A 20,916-nucleotide genomic window follows, 5' to 3' on the forward strand; every position below is an offset into this window, starting at 1 on the left:
AGTAGTTATAAGCCCCTTTGAAATTTTTTTTTTTTTTTAGAAAATTCTGTCTCAAAAAATGTGGTCTTTTATAACAATGCTATGCAAAACATTCTTAAAATTGGTAAGTACTACATAACACATAAAGATACATATCTGGACTTTTGATATCCATCATAATTACTTTGATAGTAACTTTGCAAAAATAAATATTGACTTTGGAAAAATGTATCACTGAAAACGGTGAGAATTAAATATGAACACTGTGAATGATAATCGAAGTTTGACTACCTGTAATTCGGCGCGGGCGCTGTTTTGAAAGGTGGGAATGACGAGGTTAGTTTCTCGGAAGTATCTCCTAACAATGTGAATCTATAGTTTGTTCCAATTTTGCAAAATCTACCTATGTGCGCCGGCTTGAAATAGCTAGACAGACAACCTGCTCACCTTTTGTGCTGCCCATGACGTAAAATCTTGTAAATTATTAAGATTTATTGACCTCAATCCGGCTTAAGCGCAGCTTTGATTAACTTCAAAAAAGTTCCAAGTCTAGACAAACATCAACAATTAACTAAACTCAAAAACGCGATCCTTCTCCATGGGTATCCAATAAAACATGCTCCCAACAATGAATATCTCCTTTATTTACATTTGTATAACATGCTGATTGTCCCGGAAAGATTGCAAATAGCAGAACCCCATTGAAAAAAAAAAAAACCAGAGGGCCGGGGCTAACTTCGACCGCGTCGAAGTTTGTATACCCTTGCAACTATTTTGGTAACTCTTTCCTTACCTATTAGCCATCAATGTGGAAGAACGTTTTATCTAAAAAGGCTTATGCTTGCGAAAGAATTGAATACAATCATAGGAAATAACGAAGATATTGATTAAAGTCACTGTTTTCCACCGATCGTTCCTATGGGAGCTATATGATATAGTATCCCGATCTTTATCAAATTCGACACAGTCATTAACAGATATATTAAATTAAGAAATGTTTAATTTGAAAGCAATCACGTTAAAAGTAACGAAGTTATTTACAAAAGTCACTGTTTTCGACTGATCGTTCCTATGGGAGCTAAATGATATAGTCATCCGATCTTGATAAAATTTGGCACAGTCATTAACAGATATATTAAACTAACAAATGTTTAATTTGAAAACAATCACGTTAAAAGTAACGAAGTTATTCATAAAAGTCACTGTTTTCGACCGATCGTTCTTATGGGAGCTATATGATATAGTCATCCGATCTTGATCAAATTTGGCACAGTCGTTTATAAGCGTAATAAACTCTCTAATATAAAGTTTTAAGGTAATAACATAGAAAATAACGAAGTTATTGAGAAAAGTCACTGTTCCTGACTTTGGGGTTTGTATGGGAGCTATATGATATAGTAACCGATCCGGCTGAATCCGAGATATACAACGCCTGCAGTATATACAAGCCTGCGTGCAAAATTTCAGCTCTGTAGCTCTTACGGTCTAGGAGGAGTTTGCGTTGATCCAGACGGACGGACGGACGGACGGACGGACGGACATGGCTAGTTGAACTCGTCTCGTCGTGCTGATCAAGAATATATATACTTTGTATGGTCGGAGATGCTTCGTTCTATGCGTTGCACACTTCTGACCAAAATTAATATACCCTTTTTGCAAGGGTATAACAATTATAAATATGTATTATCTATGTATGTATTTGTCGGGTTTGACTTACGGACGACTTAAACAGAGAAAAGTCAAAATGACCATTGAAATGTTAGGATAGGTTCTCAGTAGCGTACCAAGTTTGACTGAGGTCCAAGGAGAGTAGTTACGCCTGTTGTTGTCCGTGCATTCATGACTCACTGAGGGTGAAAGAGATAGCATTATGAGCTAAACTGAGGTATGACAGCAAGGTTCCATTGAACAGCAGTATATATGTAGAAAGGCGAAGCTTAATGCTATGAAATCAGTAGCTGTGGTACAAGGAAACCCGAATCCTAGTAGGATAGATTTGTAGTCTCATTTCATTATAAGTTTGCTTGTAATACGGATCTTTTCGAGATTTTCTGATATAAATTTTTGTTTTCACAGGGTTGGGAAATGGCATCGAGCCACTAATTTTGAGTGGTCATTTGCTGTGTTAAAAATTTCATTAACTACAATGTAGCCCGGAAGAACTGGAGTTGAAGCAGACTTGGAACTAGAATCACTATACCATGTTCCACCCTTCATTTCTCTTAACGTAACGGACGAAGCTGAAAGACCATTTCTTATGGCTTCAACTGTACTTTGAATTAGCCACCAGATCCTTGCTTTAAGGGGGGAGCCTGCTTTAGGAGGCTCAAAAAATCGAATTTTTTTTATTGCTTATCTGTTCCTAATATGTCTGTCAATTTTGGAAAGACAATTCGAATTATTTTCAAAGAAACAGCACTAAAAGCAGTCGAGTATACGAGCGTTCGGGTACTATTTTTTCCGAACGTAAACTTTAAAGCGCGTTTTCTCGAGTTTTCATTTTTGGGATTTTACAAAATAGGCGGGAAAAATTACAAAAAAAGTATTCAACCAATCGTAACAAACCAAAGCTTATTAGATTCAGTGTCTTATTACCTTCTCTGTGAACCATTAAAATTCTTGAAAAAAAAAATTCTAAACTATTTTTTTAGTAAAATTAAGTTAGGTTTTTTGGTGAAAAATTCAACTTTTTTTCAAATCTAAAAAAATTTTGATTTTCGCGTTTTTTCAGGTTTTTTGTGGTTCACATAGAAGAAGGACTAATGAAAATTAATTATCCATTTGATTTTTTTGTTTAACACAAAAATTGTGACCTACATTTTGCCCGCCAATTGGACACTTCAATTGCGCGGTGGTGCATAAAAGTAGATGAAAGTGGGCTGTATTTCGATATTTTAAATTTTGAAAAAATGTTTTTTGTAAGTTTAAATATGTAATAAAATGATGTAAAAATTTCATTACATTTGCTTGTTTTTTTCTATCCTAAAATAATACACGAAAAACTGCCTTTTTTAGGCCTCCTAAAGCAGGCTCCCCCCTTAAGCGAATGTCTGCGGTTGTAAGTCCACCCGTGCTGTTATTTTGTTTAAAAAAATTTTTAAATGGATTTAAGAACAGTTCAGGCCCGATTCCCACTAGGTTCAATTTAGTTGAAACGCTACTGAAGGGAAGCTTACAAGACTTGCATATATATGTGTGTGTGTACATATAGACATACATTCATATGTATGTGTGTGCATGGACATGGTCCTACCTGATAAATGTATCGGCATGGCTTATTTAAAGTCTTAAAATATGCAAACTTATATAAATTACTAACTATATATATAAAATAATGCTCTTTTTTAAGTTACAACAGTTGCAGAAATCATAAATATTTAATTCTCTCACTGCACTTTGAATATGGCAGCTGTTAAGAGATGGTGCCGCTGTTTCACATCCACCTTAAATCCCAAGCATTCCGCAGAGATGGATCGAGTGGGAATCGGGCCTAACCGTTTAAATTTCCGATGGAGTTATCGATATTCGATATTCTATCATTTCCCCATCGCTACAAAATCCATCGAATGGGGAGACTATCGATGGACACCCAGCTCTAAAGGTTACTAATCATGTTCCACTTGTCTTAGAATTTTTGTACAGTCAACATATCAAAATTTTCCGCCACCTTAAAAATTCTTTTTTGTAGGTTTTAGGTTTTCATTGCATTTATCCCCCTTACTATTGTCTCTCCTTTTTAGGCAATTAGTCAGGCAACTTAAAAAAATGAAACGTTTGTATAAACGTTCAGATAATTTAATAATTTTTTCATTGAAAAGTTGCAATTTGAAAAGATGGATGTTGACAGTGGGAATCGCAATTAAAGCGTTTAATGTGGGCACATGCGACAAAATATGATCTTTGGCTCACAGTAATTTTTATAAGGACATCAATTTTGCATAATTATTGCAGTTAAGAAAAAAGATTTTATATTTTTTAACACGTAAAGCAAATGAGACTTTCTGCAGATTTTTTTAATAAATTAAATTAAGAAATTTAATAAGAATTTACACATTGTTAATAAACAATAATAATGCAGTCACATTCCGTGATTTTAACGTAGTTCTCGGTTGGATACTATTTAATCTGCTCTTTAGTTTCTAAATTGATTTAACATTTGGGATTGTTTCATAAACCCAAATGCTGTTCGTAATTTAAAAGATGACGTTATAGTAAGTTCAAATGGTGTTGTCAATCATTTTTAGAATATCGTGTGTAAGATATTACTAAAAATTATTATATATCACCATCGACAAACTTCCTGCAATATATCTAGAAACTAAAGGGCCACCGATACCATATTACTGATCATTGTTTGTTTATTGGCACATACAAATGCAATTTATCTAAAATGAGGTGATCTCTAATATCGTAAAAGTATTACGAATAGCTATGCGGACATTGAAGACTAGCCAGAACCTGCAAACGAGAGACTTGTGGTTGGGGTTCTCATCTAGGTGAAGCTTATATTTGAGCTTAGTGAAGTTTTGGCTGGGCGCATTTAATATGGTCTTAAGCGCCTTGTTCTGACATTTTGTGGAGTGTTAATGCTCTTCTTTTAGTTGGGTTTCGATTTAAACTGCACTAAGTTAAAATACATCTTTTTTTTATGCAAACCTTGTCCTACTATATATTTTTATCAACTTCATGTTCAAGATTAATTGGAAAATTGAGAAAATATTCTGAAAGTTGGTTAGAGTCAACATCCTCGTCATTTGAATAGTAGGCCCCTGACATCAGGCAAACGACTTTTTTAAGGGATCTAAAGTATCCTTGGCCCTATTAAAAGTATTTTAAAATTTTGAAGTTATTATTTTGTATTCCTTGTATAGTGGAGCCTATCAGACTTGTAATACTTCTTCCTTGACTCTGCTCCTTCTTCACCAAAATGGCCAGCAGGTAGAATTAAGTTTTCCATTATTTGTTTTAAGTTATGCGCTGTTGCTATCATTGGCAGCCATGAGTATTGGTCAATAAATATATGTGCGGTGTCGTCTACACAAAACATTTCAAATTGATGCAAGTCGAAAGGCAACTGGCAAACTAATTTAAGCAGTTCTTAGCTTCATAATTAAATCCTTGACAATGCCAGTGATCTCGGCGAAATGCTCTACGCGCCATGTTCCCGTCGTTTGTACTGCCCGAACCTCCTTGCTTGGGCTGATCCACCCTTATTGATAGCTTTTCGCGAAGCTCTTTTTAAATTCACTGCTTTGTTGTCGTCTGCCTTTTCGTTTTTTACGCAATTTTTATATCCGGAGTGTAAAATAAATTCAAAGAACCGATTAAACAATGCAATGGGCTCAGACTGTAAGTTCAATTATCAATAAAAGGAACAAAATTTTCTAATTGCAATTGACTGTTCGATACAAAATCGTTTAGAGTTGCTCCACAAATAAGGCACGTTTGAAATGATCAGTCATTCGTATCTTTTATCGCTGAATGGTTGGCTATAATTTGCTAGACCAGTGTTCCTATCAAAGCGATAACTAACAATAAGATCAGCGAATAAAAAGTCTGTTTTTTGATTGTTCATAACGGTTGAAACAACATCTGCTTGACGGCTGACGATTTTGATGCTGGCGGTGTGATCGAGAAGATCTTAAAGATCAACCTCTGCTATAATGTCTGCAAATTCGATACCTACAGGACGACATTGCTTGTTTCTGTCGACCACAGCTTTGTAGTATGGAAATATCAAAGAAGCTAACATCGGCTATGCCGAAGTTTATATACCCTTGCAGTCCTTGGCAATAATAATTTTACATGTTCAAAATTTGTTTTCTGCAACTCAATTCATCAATATACAAACAAAATAATTTTACTCTTTTTACTACAATTTGTTCTTCTTCTTCCCTAATTCCCTAAGCAAAGCAACGCACGCACACACATAAAGTTCATGTAACGCTGCGTCTGTGTGTGTATGCATGTGCTCTGTTGATGACGTATGACGTAGTAGAAAATAGACAGCGCTGCCGACAGAGCTGGGAGCAGAGCCGATTTATATTGATTGTAACTTGTGTTCCATTTATCTGATCAGATTCAAATTTTGGTATCTACAATATTATCACATTTCATAGCTTCACCTACTTTTTCTATAAAACTATTTGATGTAGTGGTCCGATCCTAGAGATTTTCATATGTGATCTGCTCGAGGTAATAAAATGCACAGAAAAACAATTTCAATAGCTTTTAAGATGCCTGAGTGAAACGCAACGGCCGGACGGACATGGCTACATCGACTCAGGGTCTTATGCTGAACAAGAACATGGGGCAATGGGGAAACGTCTCCTTCTGTGCGTTACAAACATTCGAACAATTTTAAAATACCCTCTGCCCCTTGTCTGCCCCTTATAAAGATGAATATCGTAAGACAGGTTGTTTGGTAACTGATAATCATCAAAAGGTTTTAATTAATTTTTGATATTATTGTCGTGTGCCCAAAATGTAATAAAAATTATGAATTCCTTGAATTGAATAAAAAACTATATTTTAAGTCATTATGTCTCATGATTCACATAATAGTTCTCGGTGGACGTGTACCGTAAAAGTGAAAGTATGAAGCAAACGTCGCAAAATTTTTATTGAACTTTTTAAATTTGAGTGAATAAATTAATTGATAATTAACAAATAATTGATAATTGAATATTGACTAACTTTAAATAACACATTACAAAAGTTGGCTTTATCTATTAGATTATATTATTATTTTTTTATGTTTATTCTGCTTCCGCGTCCAAATCGTGATGCTCAGCACTCAGGAATGATTTTTCTTGTTGATTTCATACAGCTTATGAGTGGGTCGGAAGTTAATAACAACCTTTGATAGATGTCGCGATTGCATTTTTCCCTTGAAAACTTTCTTGCAAAGTTGAGACGGTTTGACAGGAAATGTTTGTTGCGCGCTTCTGCTGCTTCTTCGGATAGTTGTCCAATTGGCAACAATGCATTTTCAATTAAGCTAGCTCCATGTAATAGAATTGTATGCATAGTGGGGGTCATAGGATGCCAAGCATATAACTTTATATATAGATTTGCAGTTTCCAAGGCATATGCATCGTATTTGGCAGGATGAATTTTGAAGCCACTGGAAATGGCTTCTAAAATTACTTTAAATCTATATATAAGTTCATGGTTTATTCCTGTAATGTCAGATGCCAAATAATTGTTTTCGAAAAACCGCCTACTAGTATTTCCATCATTTGTGTTGCCAAAGTTTGCTTTAGGCATTTTGATTTTTGGGCTACGGCCACTGTGCACAGGTTCTCGAATTTTTATGCCATACACCCATAGGGTGAAATGGTATATTAAAGTCGCCAAAATGTATGTAACAGGCAGAAGGAAGCTTCTCCGACCCTATAAAGTATATATATTCTTGATCAGGATCAACAGCCGAGTCGACCTAGCCATGTCCGTCCGTCCGTCTGTATGAACCAGCAGATCTCGGAGGCTATAAGAGCTAGAGTATGTATACTCGTGTAGTGTGTAAATGTATAGAGTTAATTGGAATTTTGGCCACGCCCCCAGGAATCACATAAAACTATTTTTCTTAAAAAGTATAACAGCTAGAGACATCAAATTTGGTTTGTTTACTCGTTTAGTTAGCGCACAGAAACTAATTGTTCAAACATTTTGCCACGCCCACTTCCGCCCCTGGAATTTACATAAAAGTGATTTTCTTAAAAACTATGACAGATACCGACATCAAATTTAGTATGTACACTGGCTTAGTATGCGCGCAGAGTATATATACATATTGTCATAATTTAGAAAAAACCGATTTCCTCCTGTAGTTCTTTGACTATCGCAATCAATCGGCAGTCTAATTAATCTTATCTATTTCTACCAAACTACCAAATTTTTATTAAAATCGGACTTGAAACATGCAAAATATACATACGTATGAACGTATTTTACTAAGCGGTCCACAAGGCCAGAATTGGCCGTTGGCTGGTGGCGGCGCTAGAGTGCTCGCGTGTTTGTAGAGTGAGCGGGATAGCATATATGTATGTATGTAGTATGAGGCATGTAAAAACAATTTGGAACATTGGTATTTTGGTACATATGTATGTATGTACATTTGGTAGATAATCAGCAGAGATCAATGGCAAACGGGACATTTGGTAGGTTATACATATAAAAACAAAAGATACATATAACATATCATGATTTCAAAATGTGGAGAATTGTATTATTACAGTGTTGTTTGAATAGGGGGTGGGGAGCACGTGGATTCTTCTTAGGCGACTGGTGGTTGAACTGTTGTCTAGCAGGTTGATGGCCAGAGGATTCAAGTGCCTATCGAGGCGGTCCAGGTGGGCTCTCGTTAGCCTTGCTATTTCCTCCTTTACCCATGGAATTCCTAGCGTAGAGTGTATCTCAGCATTGGACGTAAGGATGTTAGCATCGGATATGACTCTGAAGGCCTTGTTTTGAAATCAATGACATTAAGGACCTAATAAGGGATGTTGCATCTGTAATCGGCGGCAACAACTTTGATAACAAAGCGGGTAGTAACGGACAAATCAGAGTTAACCTACTGGACAAGGAGAGCTTTTTAACATTGAAAAACTACCTCAATGAAAATGACATCCCATATCACACATTCCAACCAAAAGATGATCGTACATACCGCATACTGCAGGTTGCAAGGCCTACCAAGGAGCAAGGAGCCAAGGAGCACTACCTACCTAAGGCCAAAGTTTCTCCTCGTGCATCAGGCCCCACACCTCGCGCCCCAAGAATTAGTGCTACCAACGTCATGCCTGGCATCTCTTTTGCCAACGTTCTAAGAGGTCAACAACAGCAGCCCCCGCAGCAGCAAGAGCAATCACCCAATGCTGACACCAGACTTGACCCAAGAGGGGATCGACTTGAGGCCATGATGATGAAAATGTTCGACCAGTTTGCGGCAATGTCGCAAATGATCATGTCACTTATGGCGAAACTATGCAAATAAGTCTCCATATACCCATATGGAACGCGAACAGTCTGTGCAGGAGCATGCCAGAGGTTGAGCATGTCCTCAAGACCAAACATGTAGACATCCTACTCATGTCAGAGACACATTTCACTGAGAAGCCATTCTTCAACATCAACGGCTACGACGTTATTCACGTCACCAATCCGAATGGAACTGCGCGCGGAGGAGCGGCAGTTATCATTAAAACTGGTTTGAAATATGTGGAACTCCCTGCGTTTCAGGAGCCCTGGGCTCTGTGTGCTAAGGTGAGAGTAATATCCCCGACTGGAGACACCACTGAATACTAACCCGACTGAAGCTAACACAGCAAAAGTTAATGTCAGGAGTAGGATAGATTTGTAGTCTCATTTCAATTCAAAATATCAAAAACTGAAGTTTTTAAAATAATTCTAGTTGAAGTCTCATTTCATTATAAGTTTGCTTGTAATACGGATCTTTTCGAGATTTTCTGATATTAATTTTTGTTTTCAAAGGGTTGGGCAATGGCATCGAGCCACTAATTTTGAGTGGTCATTTGCTGTGTTAAAAATTTCATTAGCTACAATGTAGCCCGGAAGAACTGGAGCTGAACATGTCCCACCTTTCATTTCTCTTAACGTAACGGACGAAGCTTAAATACCACTTTTCACTTTATGGCTTCAACTATATTTTGAATTAGCCACCAGATCCTGGCACATTTTCGAAGTGCGAGAAATTGTGGTATTTAAGACTTATTATTTGTTAACAACTAATAGACTAAGCCAAGTAAAAGTAAGGTAAAATGTGTGAAAAAATATTCAAGTAGCTGTTGTGAAGCCACCAAATAATGGAACATTTAAGTCTACTTAAGTCTTATTATTTGTTAACAACTAATAATCTGTGCAAAATAAATGTGAAGTTAAAAAAAATTATATTTTAATTAACAAAAATACAACCCCATCCATACGTTTCTTTGCAAAACTATAAGTATATAAACATTTCTTGCTTTAACCGAATGTCAGCGGTTGTAGCTCCAGCCTTGCTGGATGTCCGCTTGGATTAAAAAGCATGTGGGTTGCTCACATTAAACGCTTTAATTCCGATTCCCACTGTCAACATCCATTTTTTTTAAATTTCAATTTTTCAATTCAAAAATTATTAAATTTTTAAGATGCCTGACTAATTGCCTAAGTAAGAGAGATAATAGTAAGGGGGAGAAATGCAATGAAAACCTAAAACCTACAAACGGAAAAATTTGATATGTTGACTGTACAAAAATTCTGTAACAAGTGGGACATGATTAGTCACCTTTAGAGCTGGGAGTCCATCGATAGTCTCGCCATTCGATGGATTTTGTAGCGATGGGGAAATAATCGATAGAATATCGAGTACCGACTACAATATCGATTATTCCGTCACGTGCGCCTTTGTAGTTTTTGTGTAATTATCAAAAGAAAATTTATGTTTTTAGCGGCATTATAGCTAAAAGCTTATACAAATTTACATCGCTCTATTGCACTTTATTAATTCCATGGATACCATCGATGGAACTCCTGGTCTAGTCACCTTAAAGCATTCAGAAAAGCTGTGATGTACACACACATATACAAACAAAATGGCAGCTGGCAAGCATGATATTTGTTTGCATGGTTGGCTTTATTTTTTTGTCATCCACTACAATTGCCCCTACATACATATGTATGTACATACATGTTTTACAAATCGATTGTATTGGTAAAAACTTTCGACATACCTATCGGTAGATAAAACTATCGATAGGAGAAACAATCGATGGTCTGCACTATCGATGATTGGTAAAAAGTTTCGACCTACCTATCGGTAATTAAAACTATCGATAGGAGAAACAATCGATGGTCGACACCATCGATGATTCCCCCATCTGTAATGCACGTGGTTATTTGACTCAAAAAGGCCACAAGTGCACAACGACCGCAACTAGTCCAAAAATACAAAACATTTAAAAAAATATAGAAAAGTTCAAGCGCCTTTTTTAACCGCATAAAATATAATTAAATAGAAAAAAAATCTTTAAAAAAAAGGTGGATACATTTGGTATCAACGAGCACCACCTAAGATGTGGCAAAAAACAAAATTTGATCTTTGGCTCACAGTAATTTTTATAAGGACATCAATTTTGCATAATTATTGCAGTTAAGAAAAAAGATTCTATATTTTTTAACACGTAAAGCAAATGAGACTTTCTGCAGATTTTTTTAATAAATTAAATTAAGAAATTTAATAAGAATTTACACATTGTTTATTATGCAGTCACATTCCGTGATTTAAACGTAGTTCTCGGTTGGATACTATTTAATCTGCTCTTTAGTTTCTAAATTAATTAAACATTTGGGATTGTTTCATAAACCCAAATGCTGTTCGTAATTTAAAAGATGACGTTATAGTAAGTTCAAATGGTGTTGTCAATCATTTTTAGAATATCGTGTGTAAGATATTACTAAAAATTATTATATATCACCATCGACAAACTTCCTGCAATATATCTAGAAACTAAAGGGCCATTGATACCATATTACTGATCATTGTTTGTTTATTGGCACATACAAATGCAATTTATCTAAAATGAGGTGATCTCTAATATCGTAAAAGTATTACGAATAGCTATGCGGACCGTTTGAATTTAACAATTTTACATCTGACAATGAGTGATCCCCCTCTGCAATTTTTAAGCCTTTGTATCTATAAGTGTTTTTTTTTTTTAATTTTAGGTGCCTGTTGCAAACAAATGCGACACACTGCCCACTTGCACACTTTAGCACTTGTTTTTTCCTTGATTGTTCCAGCAAAGTCCGGTGAATTAGACGCGTTGCTCAGAATATGTCGAACACATCAATGGAATAGATATTAATTGGACTTACTTTATCCATATATGACTTGGTATGACGCCAGATGCAAGGTGTGAAAAGAATCCTTCATCTGCTAAGGGTCAATGCTTACCCCAATTACTTTTTCTTTACGCAACATAATACTCTCCTCAATGGGCATAACCTACAGACTCATTTCCCCTAGTCCTGGGTAAACTCAGGATTTTTAAATATGCGTATGTACCTACAGTTATCTTACAATGTAAAAATTATTTAACCAACTTAATTATGGAGTGCTGGCTGCTGAGGCCTTCGATTGTGTGATTATATTAGGTTTTCAATTTTTATTTGGGTGAGGAACTTAAGGATAATATTTACATTATTTGGGGTTGGTTGGGTCAAGATTTTTGAATATTATATTATAAGAGATTTTTAGGGATTGACATTCTTTTAGGATATGGCGTAATGTTATTTGTGCATTATTGAAGAATGGACATGAAGTCTTGTGATTTTTATTTGTTGGGATCTTGACGTGTTTTTTGTGGGGCGTTGTATTCTTGCGGGTCAAGAGTTTGGTACCAGTTCGATGTGTTGTGTATTGTGTTTCTTGTAAGTGTTTTGAGGGAGTTTTTTAAATATTTGTTTATGTCTTGATAGTTATGATTTGTGGTTAAGATGAGTGGAAGATCGGTTGCATCTTTCGCTGCAATGTCGGCAAACTTGTTACCCTTAATGCCTATATGGCCGGGGATCCAGATGATCCAGGATTTTTAAATGTCTGAATGTACTAATCCATTGTCAATAAATTCGGCTTTTGTTCGGGTAAACGATAACAATAAGCGATAAAGCAAAAGTTTAAAACTTCTAAAATTAACTTCCATCGCAAGCTGACAGGGTTTTAAATGCGTGTCCAGTCCGTTTCATCGGATCTCGTAATTCGAGCTCTAAGCCACGACACAATTCATTGTTGTTGTGTGTAGGAGAGAGAGGAAGCAAACATATTAAAACAAAACAACAAAATAGCGACTAAAATAGAAGCCAAAAGAATAGAGAGCAACGGCACTACACATTTAAAAACAATACAGTGAACTTTGTTATTGTTTTGACTTTATTTAAATGAATGTTGATTTTTATTGAATCTTTAAATTTTACTCTTATTAATACTTGACGAGTTTGTAAACTCAATAATAATTTGTTTTGATACAGTTTCTCAAGTAATTCTTTGCAAAATTAAGAAAATCACACAAATTCGTTTATAATTATAATTTAATACAAAACTATAGGATAAAGTTTTATTAACAAATATAAGAAAGGAAATTTGAAATTTCCATTCAAACGAAAAATGAAAATTCAGCGAGTGGCAAAGATAAAGAATTGGAAATGACATTTGGAAGGGTTTTGTTTCTGCATTGATTAATTGGAATACGGAAAAAGAGTTTGGAACAGTTAAAAATATTATGGCCAAGGACTGCAAGGGTATTTAAACTAAGTTAGCTTCTTTGATACTTTCTTTAAAAATAAACAAATTACTTTGAAGAGTTTGTATTTGTCATTATAATTTGATATTATAACGGGACTAGCGTTGTAACAAATAGAGAATGATCTAATCCGTAGCACCGTCCAAGCCGGTCTCGAGAACTGAAACTAAAATGTAGACCTATAGAAATCATGTACCCTAAAACAAAACAAGAAATCACTCTAGGATCATTTTGTTTAACAACGACATGGATCACCTATAATCGTAGTCGATGCGATCCTTTTAAACATTTTTTTTTTAACACCTGGAGGCTTTTGTTACTGCAACAAAGTGAAGGCCATTTTGAATGCTATCATATCTTAAAAACAGTGCTTAAGAAAAATAAACGAATATCACCATCGATTTCTTCGACTTGACGTTATAGTCAATACTTTCAGTGAAACATTTAAAATTTTTTTTTTTTTTTAAATTAGCAGAACGAAAACCAAATGCATTCCAATTTAGTTTAAGTATTTTTAAATTTCGATTGTTGGCCAATTGAGTTATCGATAGTTTTGACTGACATCACAATTTTTATTGCATACCCAAAATGGGCGACTGCCGCGTGTTTCGTGTTGTTGTTTTATTTCGTTTTTAGCGTTTTTGTTTTGATTCTTATCGTACAGTAACGAAGCAGACAGCAAAGCAAAAGACGGCAATGAAAAATCGAGTAAAAACAAAATGCGAAATGCGCGCGCAGAGAGAGAGCTGCTTCCCCAAAGAGCCCCACAATCCACTGTCCCACTCTCTCTCTCTCGCACTGACACTCGCTCGCTGGCTCTGTCTCTTATCGGCTACCGGTTGTGGAGCATTGGGACGCCTCGAAAGCCAACCTGCCGCAGCGTTTTCAGTTGTGAGCAAGACTTTGCCGTGAATAGACGCGTCGCCGCCGCTATTGACTGCTCCGCAAGCAACACGCGCCAACGCCAACACCAACACCAACACCAAGAAACCTAATCAAAACGCTTTGCGATCTCTCACCCTCGCGCCCCGATCCCTAAACCCCAATCAATTAATATTCAATAAGCGCAGAAATCTAAATCAAAAATAATAATACAAAAATTAATAATTAATAACAAGCAACAACAACTCTATTCTACCGTGCAATCAAAGTGATCTGAAAATTGAGTGTGAAATATGTTGAAAGAGTGCCAACAAAATTTTTAATGTTGTTCCAACAGGAGGAGCCCAGCACCACCAACAAGTTGGTCTTCATGCAAACAATGTCACGCCGCAAACAATTGAATCCAAAGCCGTTGAATAAAGGTAAGGAATGATATTGATCTAACAGCAATCGAAATCACAGGACTTGATATCTTTTGGAATTCCGAATAAATTTGGACTGACGAGCCAATTTTATGAAATATGAGCTATATAATCATTCGGATTGTTAGACACTTGAGAAATTGTTTATGATTGTATTCTGTTGTATATTCATTTTGCACGTACATCTAAGATAAGGTCAACCGAAACCAGTGTCGATATAATGCTTTCTGATAATCTATTCAAGTGTTAAATTATGCAACGATTCTTTCTCACTTATCTATGCAAATGAACACAAGATTCTACAATCTTTTATTGCATAAAACTAGCTTGTTTCATTTGAATATCTTAAATAAGTTCTAAGATTACTCTCCGATATTGAACAAAATCACACAAAGAATGTCAATTAAGTGTCCTTTTTAGGAGGAATGTAAACTAAGTGTCCTTTCTAATTGGTCATCGTTCATTTAATCCTAAAGGGGTAATAATGGTTTAGATAAAATATCTCTCGTTTTTGGTACAAAATATTAAGCCATAAGTCAATCTTTTTCTGTTTTTTGCAGTTATTTAATATTTTACATAGTTTTTGTTTTTTGTTTTGGCTAAATCTGCATTTCTCATAGACATACCTAAGTGCTTAGGTCAGCTTTTTGTGTTCTGTTTCTGTTCAACATGTGGACGAACACAGCAAACAGACAAACAATGGGTCAAGAGTTGCTCGCCGAAGAGGGGGTGACAGTAGATGGGTTAGGGGGTTGCGGTGGGGTAACCAGATATGTAAAGAAACTATGCCAAGTTGTTGAATTCAACTCGATTTTTGGTTCTGCTTGTTATTATTATATATCAACAAAAAAATACAGAGAAAGAGATAGAGAGGGAAAAAATAAGAAACAAGCAAAAACAAAAACTGAAATTTCTTTGTTTTTAGCTTAACAAAGGTGTTGAGGAGGGAAGCGGAAGGTGGGGGTGGTGCTGGCCGTTGATGGTAAGGGTGAGCCCCGACTCAGCCACACCTTGCCTTACAATATATTAACTAATTACATTTCGCTGTTTTGTTGTTTGCCATTTGATATATGGCCCCCAAAGCCATTTGACACTCAATGAATGCATTTTCGAAATCGATAAAACGTGCCCAGAGCTCTGGACACTCACTTGTACTTAATCGGAATCATTCACTGCCCTCCTCTAGCATCTACCCCTCATCTCTTACTATACTTGAAGTTCGACTCTGAAAAAAAAAGTGTGATATATATTTTTCTTTCTCTTTGTTTTTATGATTTTTGGTCTCCTTATCGTAGCACGTTTCTTCACACAATTCATTTCTGATATGTGGCATGGCGATCAAATTACAGCATTAGAAAAATGCAATCCAATCCAAGCGGTCAACAGATCGGGGCTTACATATATTGTAACTATATAATTTATTTCTCCGCAATCTTTTGATTTATCGCACCTGATTTGCATTTAATAAATGATTTCATCAGCCAGATTGTCATCTGATAAATGACTGGTTATGACCATAAATATGCTTTTTTATGAACCCTATCAAGTTTCTGCAATTGTCAACTGACAACTAAATGTTTGTTAAATAATTTAATAATACCCAATATCTTTCCTGTGTAAGCCACTTTCAATGATTGTTAAATGCATTATTTAAATATTGTAAATAAATGTTATATCAATTAAAACTCTTCCATAACAGGATAAATAATGGGTTCTAATAAATTTTAAATATTTTGAAATCAATTTGCATTCGAGTTCGCCATCAGAAAGGCATTTTATGTGTTTTTATAAACTGGATTTTGGAAAAAAATTGGAATATCTACTTAAACTGTTGTAAACATTAAATAGCTCTAAGAAACATTACTTGATCATAATTTTAACAGAGTTAGTTGGATGTTAGGAACTACAAGGACACAAAAGTATTGCTCCTTGTAATATACCGCATTCAAATATTTTATAATAAACGTATTTCCAAAAGATATTTCCGTATAGTTATTATGTCGTCGCACCGATTTTGGTATACCATGCATGAAATGATGAGCTTCTTTAAGTCAATCTATTATTACTCTTAATATACATACCTACCGATTTTATCTGTAATATGTGCGCTTATCTTCGACTTTACCTATAACTCAGTCATTTCAAACCCAATTTTTATTCAATTTAGTTGTCCAATATATATTTTTAGTCAGCAAAAGTTGCGAAAAGACAAAATCTCTTTCAATACAAGTTATCGGGAAGTAAAAAACCATGAGAAAAGAATCAAGTAAATTTGATCTACCTTCGACTGCCAGAATTCGCCAACTTTAATTGTCGTAATCTTTAAGATCTAAGTCTATCAACTGATACACATACATTTTGGCGACTTTAAGACATCACTTAATACCATCCGGTGGTTCCATGGTAAAATGGAGTTACCAAGGAAGCGTAAGGTACAACGACTTGTTGGGTGTAATATCCTCGTTTTGGGTTTCTTTTTTTTAAATTATCAAATAAATATTTAAACTTTCAGATATTCTTGGGTTCTTAAGGAATGTTTTGGAGTGTTTAGGCCCTTATCTTTAGGTGAAAAGACGTCTGACTAACCTTGTCGACTAATATTTAAGAAGAATCCTTTTTAAAACACACAGTACAAGAGATAAGGTAGTTATACTTTGTCAATGACTCTCAAATTGGACTGTTCCTACTAGAAGTGTATGATAACTACATTTAATATTATATACTTAATATCAGAAAACAATAATATAATTGGAAACTTGAACTTAAACCTTGCCTTTAAGTCAGCTCGAGGTCAATCTTCAAAAATAAGTTTATTTCAAAGGCAGTACAAAAAGGTGAGCATGTCATGTATAGCTATTTCCAGAACCACCAAGTTCTATCATCAGTTAAAGAACTCCAGAATTGCAATGGCCATGCCATGTCTTCAACGATAAAACTAGTTGGGAATTGTAACTATGTGAAACGAAAAGGGATTAGCGAAGCCAACAATAACAAAGTAAAACTTTTTGTGCATACCCTTGGGGGCGTTTTGTTTCAAAATCTATGAAAAATGTTAGCATTTACAGATAAGTTCTCCTTGTCCAAGGGATATTGGAAATGTCTTTCCATATTTCTTGGGTATTCTAGAAGTGTATTTAAAACCTATTAGACTCTGGCCAACTTTTACCTTTATCTCACTCTTTCTTCTTCTCCTTCCGACTTTGCCTTCTCCCTATCACAAAGAGTTGAGGGGAAAAAAAAAACTCAAGTTTCGATAAATTAGGGCATTTATCTATGCAGCTGTTGTTGTTGTTGTTGGTCTTGGTGTTGTTGGCGATTCACCTGCACTCGCTGCTGGTTATCATTTTGGCCCCATCCTCGCCCCCTAAACAATTCTACACTTTGCATATTTATCTTTTAGCACACTTGTCTTTGACTCTGGCTCTGGCTCCGGCTCTGCCATTCGCCTGCGCCGACGCTGTCTCCGTCGCTGCTCACTCCTTCTGTTTAGAGAGAAGAAGAAGAAAAAATAAAATATATATATATAAAATATATGTATATGCATGTATAGTAAAGCGCAACGCGATAAACTTTTATCACAATTGCAGCAGCAGCAGCAACAACTTGCGTAGCTTTTGTTCTTTTTTTTTTGTGTTCTCCATTTTACATAAGCATTTAGAATCGTGACCAACACGACTACTAACAGTATTCGCCCCTTTAGATCGACTAATATATATGTACGTACATATATCTATGGATGTATGTATACGTAAGATAAGAAACATTTTGCGTTTTCTGTGTTCCTTTTTTTTTATAAATTTTAATTACGTCTTATCACTAATTTTTATGTTAATTGCGACCCAGCTGCTGCTTCTGCTGCTGTTGCCAAAAGACATGCGGGTGACGACAGCGACAATGACAACATGACAAACATATAGACTGAGTATCTGCTACATATGTATATATCAGTACATAGTACATAGATACAATATATACATGTAGTCCATATCACAATCGGCGAATACGTGTCATAGCATGGCATTCTCTCTGAGGGTCGATAATAAACAGTTGCACTTGCTTGAATGGCAATTGATAAGTCAAGTTAAAGCTAAACTCAGGTTGCAATCACATCAGGGCCGGATTAAGGCTACAACAAATGTCAAAAGTTGTTGTGCAAAGAATCAATGAACTTATATTACAATTAAAATGATTCTTTCTATAAATGCAAAACCATTTTAAAATCAATTTGTTGTATTTTACTTACAAACTTAAAGTTTTCTCTTTCTCTTCCTTAACAAAGGGGAAAAGGTTATATGATTTCATTTCTATGGTTAAATCTTAATACTTAATTATTCATCACTTGTACCTCATAGTATCTGATCCAGCCCTGAGTCTGATAATATTCTTTACTCACACTTGGACTCATTTTGTATTATTTTGTGTTTCAGTATAAAATAATTTTTCATGATAAGTTTTTTTGTGTTGTTTTTGTTTGTTTGTTACTGTTGCTGTTGTTGTTGTTGTTGTCGTACCAGGAAATATCAAGCAGATAAATAAAAGACACAACAACAATTACGAATTACAACAAAATTTTGCTATTTTTCAGTTGTTGCTTTTGTTTTTCGCGTCTTATATATATATATATATATATCTGTATGTACATACAAGTTTAGTTTTTTATTTCATTTTTACATTTGCATATCGAATCCAAATGCTTTACAGAGGGGGGAAGCGGACTAGGGAAGATTGACAAAGTTAATCCAAGTTTGACTCATAGCAAACAAATAATTCCCCATTGTATGAAATCAAAAACTACTTATGCGGAATTTATTTTTAGCCTTCTGATTAAATACTATCCATAACCCAATTATAGCTCTGAATAATAGTTATAATAAAAAATATATAAAAAAGCTTTTGTTAATGCAGATTATAATTTCACCGCATTGCCAGCGGTTCGACCTGAAGATATTGTTATAAATGCGTTTCCAAAACTAACTTGTCACACGTACCAAAATTCTCGAAGTATTATCGATTATTTCAATAGTAATTGTTATTTGTTACATGACTTTTTTAACTTTTATAACTTCACATTTTTATATATTCATTAAGTACAAATTTAGAATACATATTTTACCTATCATAGATAATTAAAATCCTTTTAAGTAATTACGACCATAATTCGACAATGCAATGCAATACTTTATTACTACTTACTTACTACTTTTAAATCCTGAGCTGAAAATACTTTAGAATTATAATTTATCACTACTAAAGCAACTTATTTAGCTTTAAATAAATATTTGGGTACTATAATTAATTACTTCAGCAACTATTTCAAATTTTAATTGTATGCATTTTTTTCTTTAACTATTTCTAAAATTAGAAATGAAGTACTTACTTATGTAAGTGCATGTTTATACTTATCTAATTGTGACTTTATGTCATTATTTAATGCAGTACTTGTACATTAATAGCAAGTACTATGTAAGTACACAGCTAAAATATTTCTTTTGCCAGTACTTCAAACTATTATGGGTAATGCCTGTTACACTCAATGAACTCGTGAACATAATTTATTTAAATAAATCCTTATTACTTAAATAATTACTTTTGTTGTCATTAGTTTATTTCTTTTATTTAAAGTACATTTTCTATAAAATTGCATTAAAGAATTCTTTTCTCGGCAGTCTATGCACTATGTAATTACTGAAGTGTAATTACGTTCAATAAAGTGCATTAACTTTTCGTACTCTTTTTTTTAAATGAAATATCAAGAATCATTTACCATGACTGTGAAGATCATTGGGAATGATTCATATTCCCTGACTAATCATTATCGTTGCCAATTTTTCTCCCTTTGGCCCCCCCCCCATTTGAACCTTCTTACCTCGTTCACCTAATCGGAAATGAAAAAATGCGATCAAAAATAGAGGAATTTGATGAAATTTGATAAAAAAAAAAAAAGAAAGCAAGAAAAAAAAAACAAATAATGCTCCAGTCCGATAATAATTTAAGAGTCATTTTCGAAACAAAACAACAATAACAACTACAAATTTAAAGCTAAACAGCTGTGGAGTGTTGTTGTTGTTGTTGTTGTGGGTTGTACACCGTTGTTGGTTGTATGATTTGTACAATGGTCGGTGGGGGAGAAGGTAGTGGGATGGATTGGGAACTGGGGATGGAGAAACGGGCGGGAACGGCCCTTATCAGCTGATCTGATGGCAAGATTGTCGTTGCGCTTTGCTTCAAAATGAGAATGAACTGAACAAACGAACGAAATAACAATTTTGTTGTTGCTGGTTTGTTTTATAACAATTTGATTTGAAATTTAAGATAAAAAAAAAATATTGTTC

At 34.8% G+C, this 20,916-nt stretch overlaps 1 protein-coding gene across 1 annotated transcript in view; it reads left to right on the top strand.

Annotated features, from left to right (window-relative positions):
• Positions 1-14,181: 14,181 nt before the first annotated feature.
• ush (Zinc finger protein ush) overlaps positions 14,182-20,916 on the top strand; it is a 57,576-nt gene continuing 50,841 nt past the window's right edge. The window contains exon 1 of the mRNA XM_068285609.1: positions 14,182-14,584. Within this exon, the coding sequence (XP_068141710.1) occupies positions 14,485-14,584 (100 nt within the window). The 5' untranslated portion in view covers positions 14,182-14,484. The remainder of the gene's footprint in view (positions 14,585-20,916) is intronic.

The sequence above is a fragment of the Drosophila tropicalis genome, unplaced genomic scaffold, assembly GCF_018151085.1.
Source record: "Drosophila tropicalis isolate 14030-0801.00 unplaced genomic scaffold, ASM1815108v1 contig_413, whole genome shotgun sequence".
NCBI classification, from domain to species: Eukaryota; Metazoa; Arthropoda; class Insecta; order Diptera; family Drosophilidae; genus Drosophila; species Drosophila tropicalis.